The sequence below is a fragment of the Muntiacus reevesi genome, chromosome 20, assembly GCF_963930625.1.
Source record: "Muntiacus reevesi chromosome 20, mMunRee1.1, whole genome shotgun sequence".
Taxonomy (NCBI): domain Eukaryota; kingdom Metazoa; phylum Chordata; class Mammalia; order Artiodactyla; family Cervidae; genus Muntiacus; species Muntiacus reevesi.
This window is the reverse complement of record NC_089268.1, coordinates 36,451,065-36,460,410: the sequence shown is the minus strand read 5'-3', so window position 1 is coordinate 36,460,410 and position 9,346 is coordinate 36,451,065. Positions and strand designations below refer to the sequence as shown.

The following is a 9,346-nucleotide window of genomic DNA, read 5'->3' as shown; positions in this document are numbered from 1 at the left end:
GAAAATAATAGTTACAAGAAAAAATACGTATCATATACTGCAAAAAAAATTACACTTTAACAAAACAAAATAGAGTGTGTTGTTGTTGTTGTTTAATTGCTAAGTCACATCTGACTCTCTTTGCAACCCCATGGACCCGCCATGCTCCTCTGTCCATGGGATATCCCAGGCAAGAATACCAGAGTTGTTACCATTTCCTTCTCCAAGGGATGTTCCCAACCCAGGGACTAAACCTGTGTCTCCTGCTTGGCAGGCCAGTTCTTTACTACTGAGCTACTTGGGATGCCCAAACAGAGCTAGAACTGGCTATTTTAATAGCAATGGCTAATAGTAACTGAATACTTGATAGGTGCCATGCAACATACTTGACACACTGTTCTGCTTATTTTAAACAGTGTTTCTCTCAAGATTATCCATATTTTAGATTTAAGGAACTGGGTTTCACGTAGGCTAATAAATTACTTATGTTATATATTTTGTCCTGTCTTTTCACTCAACTTCATATTGTAAGAATTTCCAAGTAACTAAATTGTACTTTAAATACTCTAAACACAGAAGATGGTCATCTAATTATATAATTATTGTGTAAACAGACGATGTTATATACATCCAATACCTAATTATTTAATATTCACCAACATTAATAACTTGTTTAAACTTTGCTAATTATGCAAATAAAAGAAAAAACCCTCATATATTTTCACATAGCAGAGCTCAAATAAATATTATGATGCAAGATTCAAATTAGAAAAATATTCATATTATTTGATACATTTCATTTTCCTAAGAGTAATTTTTAAAATCTTTAAGTGATCCCAAAGTCAGTATGTTGTTGTGCTGATGTGCAGTCGTTAAGTCATATCTGACTCTTTGGGACCCCATTTACTGTGGCCTGCCAGACTCCTCTGTCTAGGGGATTCTCCCGGGAAGAATACTGCAGTGGGTTGCCATTTCCTTCTCCAGGGGATCTTCCCGACCCAGGGATTGAACCCATGTCTCCTGCATTGGCAGCTGGATTCTTGACCATTGATCCCCCAGGGAAGGTCTAAAATCATTATTATGAAGTATTTCAAACCAGCCACATTTATTCATTTTACAGTGGTCATTTTCTTTGCAAGGTCACTAAATTCTGATCTCTCTGTATGGCCCCTCTGACACTCTACCCTGTGATATTTATGACAAGCCAAGTGGGCTTGAATCACCAGCACACATAAACACATACATCACTTGGAAAATCAGCACTCCCATCTCTCTCCCCGACTCCAAACTCATCAAATTAGACACAGACTTGACACACCATTCAAACTGATAATGATACAGCTCCTTAGGGACATTCCTTAAATTATCCTGTAGTTTCGGGACATCCCCACAGATACAGAATTTATCCACCCCCAGCAGATCCCGTGGATTTCAGAAATCCCTGAGGCTTTAAAGCTTAGGCTAAGTGTGCTTCCCTTGTGGCTCAGCTGGTAAAGAATCTGCCTGCAATGAGGGAAACATGGGTTCAATTCCTAGGTTGGGAAGATCTCTCGGAGAAGGGAAAGGCTACCCACTCTAGTATTTGCCCTGGAGAATTCCATGGACTGTATAGTGCATGAGGTTGCAATTAGGTGGACATGACTGAGCAACTTTCACTTCATCCTGATGAAAAGAAGTGAATAAATAGAGGCAGCTCACCTCCTATGACTTTTAAAGAAAGGTGGGTGGGGGATTTTCTACCCATGGTGGGGTAGGGGGCTTATTTTCTGTGTGATTATGTCTGCTAGAACATTTCAAAAAGAAAACCCTTGATCCCAAATACCAATTGTGTATAAATACTTCTGTTGTATAAACCCAGAGGCAGCTAATATTTTTTAATGAAGACAAAAGCACGTAGAAGACAATTACATTTATTTTAAATCATAGTTTACACCAAAGTAATTGAATTTAAAACTAATTAAACAAGAAAACATCAATTAGATATCTATTCTCTCTCTTGTACAATTACATTGTTTTATTGCCCATGTTTCATAATTGTTGCCAAGCAGCTTTTAAATCCTATCATTAGTTTTCCAGAAAAGGAAACTGTGATGTGTTATCTGTTCTGGAATCTAAGGTGCTTTGATAGGTTTGCTGCTGCTGCTGCTGCTGCTGCAATTAGGCCCTTTCTACAAATAGATGTTCTTGGTACCTTTGATTTTATTAGAAATAGGTGAGCTCATGGAGATCTAGTTTCTGAAAATTAATAATGAGAGTTGCTCATGAGTACTTTGTTTATATAATAGCTAAATACAGGCCTAAGCAAATTATCATGACCACTACTTATGCAGTCTCCTCACTTTGAGCAAAAGATAGACAATAACTTTAAGAACAAGTTAGTTTCAAGGGTAAAAGAAGCCAAGATTCTGTTATTTAATTCCATCAGGGAGCATGCAGGCACAAAAGGAATGGGGTATCTGTCAAAATGATATCCAACTCTGTAAATGCATTCAACTTTGCTCAACCTTCCTCTTATCCTCCCCTTTTAGGAATTAGCTACCATTAGGAAATAAATTGTGGGCTTCCCAGGTGGCGCTAGTGGTAAAGAACCTTCCTGCTAATGCAAGATATAAAAGAGATACAGGTTCAATCCCTGGGTCAGGAAGAGCCCCTGGAGGAGGGCATGGCAACCCACTCCAGTATTCTTACCTGGAGATCTCATAGACAGAGGAGCCTGGCAGGCTACAGACCACAGGGTCACAAAGAGTCAGACACAACTGAAGTGACTTAGCACATATGCAGGTGATAAATTTAAAGAACACTGCTTTAAAAAAATAGTATTTCCATGTAGGAAAAACTTTTATGTTGTTTTATATAGAAGTTGTGCTGTATATATAATACCATATGGGATTCCAAGCATAATAGAGAATTTGGTTGGTAAGTAACTTTTCTTCATTCTTCAGTGTCCTTATTCATGACTCTATTCTTTTTGACATACCTTTTCCTTCATTTAGCCCAATAATAACAATAACAGGCCGATCCATCCATAATGAAATTCTATGACATACTCCTTAGTACATTCTAGCACTTTATACCCATTGTCTGTACTTTCATACCCATAATCTCCTTAATATAAAACAATCCTGAGGGAAATTCTAAGTATTACTTTAAACACCTTAAGATCTTATAACAGAAGCTCAGAAAGACTATATCTATTCCAAGCTTTACAAGGCTGGTAAACAAGTAAAGGATACCACACTCCCATTGGTTTCTCCTGGAATGCCTTCAATATTTGTGTAAGAACACATGATTTAACACTTGAAGACTAGCTTGCATTCCTCCTAATGAAGTCCCTGAGGCTTTTGCTCTTAAGTTATAAAGTCCTCAAAATCAGCATCTTTTGTGCCAGCCCTTAGCACTACACAGTGTATTGGTGGGCAACAGGTAACAGTATAAAAATGACCCCTTTTGCCTAACAGAATATCTATTACCCTTTGGGATCCTTCTTTACTAGATCTTTTCACTTCTCCTTCCTTAGTTTTTGTTTTGTCTCAAATGCCTACCTGTTCACATGCAGTGATACAGCTCTCCAATAGTCTTTGATGTTTGGCTTATACCCCTGTGATCCTCTTGCTGAAAGTCATGCTCAACTAGGGCGGGCAGTGGTTCTAATTCTCCACTAATCACCGTCGGTTACCTTAAAAAACAACAACAACAACAAAAAGAACTGTGTAGTTAAATTGTGTAACTGACACTGAAAGGTCTTTGTCATAACAGCCCTTATGATAAATTTGGCTGGGTTTCAGAGTGCAAACTCATTGCTCGCTAGCAGGGCTCAAAACAAAACAAAAAAAGTGTAGACAAACGTGTAACAAGGGCAGTTACACAGAAACTCCCATAAATATTAGTTAAGGAGAAAAGTCTATCCTTTAAATAGCTGAGATGATGCTTTTTCCTTAGTCTGTGCCACCCACCCTCCCCTCCCCACCAAGAAGTTCCAGATAACCAACAAGATATCTGATATGAACAGACCTCTATCTAAATCTTCAACTCAATTTTCCCCTAGAAAAATACTGAGAGCATTTGACATCCTTTCCATGTTATAAACACAGATTTATCTCTTAAAATATGCAAGGACAGTTGCAAGAGTAAAAAGTCATGCCCAGCATCTCATCTAAAGTACATGGCCAGTTTGGACATGGTCATGATGTCTCTCTACATTCGTGACCCTGCCCCCCACCCCAAAGTACTACACATTTAGGACACTGGTTTCCAAGAGATTCACCCTCTAGACATCCTATCAAGGTGGCTGACTCCACTCTTTCTGAATTCCCTTGCAGGCACCAGGGTTAGCTCTCAAGGAAATCAGAAATCGGGTGAAACCACTGACTTAGGGCTCTCCTGAGGCGAGAGTGGAGTTTTATGTCATGAGCAGATCGGGGTCCCAGCGATCCTGCAAATGTGCCCTAACCTGTGACTAGTCCCACGGAAATGGGTGCTCGTCCTGTTACAGAGTTGTCTCGCCACACTGCCTGTCTCCCTTTCTAGGCCCCTCTGGCTGTCCCAATAAACGAGGCCTAGTGATGGATAGGCACAGCAGAGCCGCCAACCGGGACACTCAAGCTCCTCAAGCTCTCATTCTAGAAAAACCCCAGCATCGATGCTGGGCCCAAACAGGCCTAGGGTCTACGAGATAGAGATACTGCACTCTTAGCACTAGAACCTTCTCAGGGCGCCGGAGCGTTGAGCCCACAGGGGCGCGTGGGGGGCCCCTCGAGGCGAGGCGCGCGCAGCCTCAGCCCAGCGGCCGCCGCCGCGCTCGCCACGGTGGGTCGCCTTTCTCGGCCGCCGAGGCCGCATCCGCAGTCATGTCGCAGTTCTACCGTCGCAAGTACAAGTGCGGGGACCTGGTGTTCGCCAAATTAAAGGGCTACGCCCACTGGCCCGCCAGGATCGAGCAGACGGCCGAGGCCAACCGCTACCAGGTGTTTTTCTTCGGGACCCACGAGACGGCCTTCCTGGGCCCCAGGCACCTCTTCCCGTATGAGGAGTCCAAGGAGAAGTTTGGCAAGCCGAACAAGAGGAGGGGCTTCAGCGAGGGCCTGTGGGAGATCGAGAACAACCCCACCGTCCAGGCTTCCGATTACCTGTGCGCCCTGGAGGAGAGCTGCCCTGAGGAGCCCGAGCCCGAGGCCACTGAAGGCGACGAGGACCTGAAGAGCCACACCGACGGCGGCTACGACAATGAGCAAGGGAAGCTGGGCGTCGACGCGCCAGCTGAGGAGGAGAACGAGAAGGAGCAGCTGAAGAGGACCGCCGAGGACCCGCCAGAGGACACCGTCAAGCGTCCCAAGGAGGCTGATCTGGAAGAAGGAGAGGAGATGAAGGAGGCGGCCGCTGTCGCCCAGGAAGCTGAGAATGCGAGGCCACTCCTGGTGGAGGCGGAGAACGACCCCACCGCCTCCGGGCCGGGCCCGGCCTGGGAGCTGCCCGCGGTGGAGCAGGAGCCAGAGGAAGAGTCCGCCGAGAGAGAGGCCCAGGCCCCAGGCGTCGGAGGCGGCCACGAGAGCCAGTAGTCACCAAAGTTTCCAGAAGAGCCCCCCACCCCATTCCTGCTGCGGCCTGGCTGTCACAGGGGGAACTGGCCACGGCCTGCGAACTGGGACCGCCTCCCCCACCCCCCCACCCCCCACCTGCTCTCCACCGCCCTCTCTGCCTCTCCCGCCCGGCCCTCGGGGATTGACCCGGAGGGGGCAGCCCACCAGGCCCTCACCTCTGCGCCCCCACACCCTGGGATCTGAGTCAGCGCCTCTGCTCCCTGGGGCGAGTTGAGACCACCGTGGCCCCTCCCTGCCTGGAACTGTTTGCCAAGGCTTCTGTTGAAGCCCGGACTGGCCGTTTTCCACCTGCCGATGCCCCTCTGTCCTCCTCCCCCAGGCATTCTGGAGTCCACGTTGGAATCAGAGCCGGGAGTTTCAGAAGAGGTGAAGGATAAGGAGCCGGGGGGCACTTCAGGGACCTGCAGGGGCAGCCCTCAAGCTGTGGTGGGGGGGGGTGGCAGGAGGGTGGCGTCTTCCTGAGCTCGTGTCCACTCCTCCCAGGCCTACGGTATCTGAGGCCTAGATTCTGAGAAAGCGAACGGTTTTGGCGGGAGGGCCTCCCTTTTGCTGCCCCAGGGAGTCATGGGAGTTTTCCATCAGATAAGTTGGGCACTTCCAGGTTGGCGGCGCGAGCAGACGCTTAGCTTCGCCCAGCTTCTTGGGTTGTAAGGCTGAGGAACATCTGTCCCCATTTAGATCTTTAGAGGCTCACGGAATGTTCTGGGAAGGCCCCTGGCCACCCCTTTCCCTCCTCCCCCAGCCTCAAGGCCACTCCAAGTCATAAACATCACCCAGGTATAAAAGAACTGGGTACCTCCACTCTCCTAGTTTTACCGTTGCGGTTACCCGTTTCTTGGATGAACTAGGCGGTTCTCTTTCTACTTGGGGTTTCATGGCTCGTTTATGTAGTTAAGCTTCGCTGTTCCTTTTTTCCCACCCACATCCCTGGACCTGGTCCCCTCAGTGTTGTCACCAGATCTGATGTGTAACCGACTAAGTCAGGAAAACAAGGGGCCCCTCCCCCACCTCTTCCTGGCGGTCTCTCTGCCTTCCGCCATCTTTTGTCTTTCACCCATGCCTTTCTCCCTTGGGCTCTGAGGAAATATTGTTGACAGTAGCTTTCGAAGTTTAGATCTGAATATTTTCAGTTCTGAGGAAATAAAATCCGTTGATTACTTTAACAAATCTCAAGTCTGTTCCTTTGATTTCTGAAGAATTTGCCCTTACGTGTAATGTTTCTCTTTGTTTTCTATACATCCTGTGTTAAAAGCAATTATTTGTAATGTATAGGGATCTTTTAGAATCATCCTCGATAAGCCTCTGTTAAGGTATTTACCCTTCACTCTGTCTATAATAATTACTGCCACTGATTAGAATGAATAGAAAGAAGTGAACTTAAAATGCTGGAATGGTGGCACCTGGGACAGCAACTGAGTTTCTAATATTCTACAGGCTTTGCCAAAAAACAGATTCAGTCTTTCTTTTGTTCTCGCTGCTCTCCCAGATCTTACTATTCCCAACACTTTCTATGGGATAAAAAAAAAAGCAGTTACTTTTTATTTCCTGTTCTTAATGTAGTATCTGCAGAATACTTTGTAACTTTTCAATGCTTTGTGCAAGTATCTGGGGTTACTTGGATCTACTTAATGGTACTCACATGCTGGGTTCCAGTTTCAGTATTGGTCAACACTGCATGCATACAAGGAACACTGCATGCATACAACGACTTAGTAATTACTCGAGTCCTTCTCATAGAACCTGCCAGGCCATTGCTAATCAGTAATGTTAACAACTGAAGACAGTCCTATTTTTCCATCCCTGTATAAAATGGTATTATTTTATTCCAGTGCTTCCCAGATGGTGCTAGTGTTAAAGAACTGATCTGCCAATGCAGAAGGCAGAAAAGAAGAGGGTTCAATCTCGGATCTGGAAGATCCCCTGGAGGAGGAAATGGCAACCCACTCCAGTATTCTTGCCTGGAGAATCCCCCTGGAACAGAGGAGCCTGGCAAGCTACAGTTCATGGGGTTGCAAAGAGTTGGACATGACTCAAGCAACTTAGCACGCACACATGTTTTATTCCAAGGCAGATACAACAGATGATTCCTTGCTTTTCAACTATTTCTGTTTACAATAATATTAATACTAGGAATTACTATTCAGTGAACATTTACCATGTACTGAGAAGAATGGCCTCATTCAATCATTGTAATAATCTGGCAAGTAGGTATTAGTATTCAAATTTCCCACTGAAAGCAACTCCGGTTCAGAGAGCAACTCTGGCTTTTCTTGCATTTCACAGAAAACTCAGGTTGCAAATACAAATTTTGCTGCTCCAAGCCTAAGTTTCTCCCCCTGAAATGCACATTCAGAAAAGCGACCCTGTGACTATAGAGTTCATGGAATTCTCCAGATCAGAATATTGGAGTGGGTAGCCTTTCCCTTCTCCAGGGGATCTTCCCAACCCAGGAATTGAACCTAGGTCTCCCTCATTGCAGACAGATTCTTTACCAGCTGAGCCACAAGGGAAGCCCACGGTAGCCTATCCCTTCTCCAGGAGATCTACCCAACCCAGGAATCAAACCGGGGTCTTCAGCATTGTAGGGGGATTCTTTAACCAGCTGAGCTATCAGGGAAGCCTTTCAGAAAAGCACTACCATGAAATCAGAGGTTTAAAAAAAATGTTGTTTTCATATCAATAACAAGTAATCATGAGAGTAGCTAGTATTAAGTCTCTAAAATGAGTCAGGCCAGTGTACTGTATTCTATACATAATGTCTTTATTAATACAATTACCCAATTAGGTACCTACTATGATCTCTCTTTCAAAGCTGAGAGAGATGAGGGTCAGAGTTGTTATTTTCCCAAAGTCAGACAACTAGACAATGAACCAAAATTCAAAGGCAGGTGTCTCTCATTGTAAATCATGGGTGCTTTAGTTTTATTTTGTTATTTCCTATTGTATAAAACTTCTTATTGAGTAAAGTGGAAGTACTCATGCTCTACTATTTTGAAGTGACCATTTAGAAATTGTGTGGTAAATAATATATTAGCAACCATTGCTTGTGGGTGTGTAAGAAAAACCATTTGAAACATTTGACAATTGTTTTGTCATTAAATGACTTTGTGAAATGATGAAGACAATTGCACATTCAGTATTTTTCAAGAAGTATATGACTATAGGAAATCTGAATGTGGATCGCTATACTTGCCACAGGCAGGCATGCAGGTTTGATAAGGTTTTTATGGAGGTACATCTTCTGAAATGATTCAATAAGCTGAATGACATAAAATGAAATTGCTATTATACCATCTGAGTCTTGCTGTTTGTATTATTTCTTTCTTCTTCTTTTTTTTTCTTTTGTCCAAATGTTGAAGATAGAAAACCTTAGTGTTTATTAGGAAGCAGCCTTCTTGGTGACTATGATATTGTGGTTAAAATGGTGACCTAAGCAATAGTATACCTAAAGAATGATTCACAAGAATTAGTAGAGACCACACACACAAAAACCCAATAATGAAAGGGAGGCATGGGAAATCTGTGTTCTCACCCCTCTTCCTTTGGGCAGGAGGCCCTATATGTATGCTTTGGTGACCAAGAAATGTTGTGTGGACTGAAAAAGACACTGCTTTCTAAAAATGTCTTTGATTTTAAAATCTCCCATAATTCTGGTGCTATTTTTTATTTTCTTCTGAACAAGCATGTCTCAGTGACAAAATTACTGATCAAGAATTAGTTACTTTACTGAACAAAGAGCACCTCCTGGCCTTTTACTGATGCTTTGTTGG

General features: G+C 44.1%; 1 protein-coding gene across 1 annotated transcript; it reads left to right on the top strand.

The window, feature by feature from the left end:
* The first annotated feature begins 4,826 nt into the window (after positions 1 to 4,826).
* Positions 4,827 to 5,534, top strand: HDGFL1 (HDGF like 1). The gene has a single exon (XM_065913163.1). The coding sequence runs from the start codon at positions 4,827 to 4,829 to the stop codon at positions 5,532 to 5,534; it is 708 nt and encodes a 235-aa protein (XP_065769235.1).
* Positions 5,535 to 9,346: the final 3,812 nt, after the last annotated feature.

Bases quoted from the DNA above. Each gene is read 5' to 3' on its own strand.
- HDGFL1 (XM_065913163.1), top strand. From the start codon at position 4,827: ATGTCGCAGTTCTACCGTCGCAAGTACAAGTGCGGGGACCTGGTGTTC.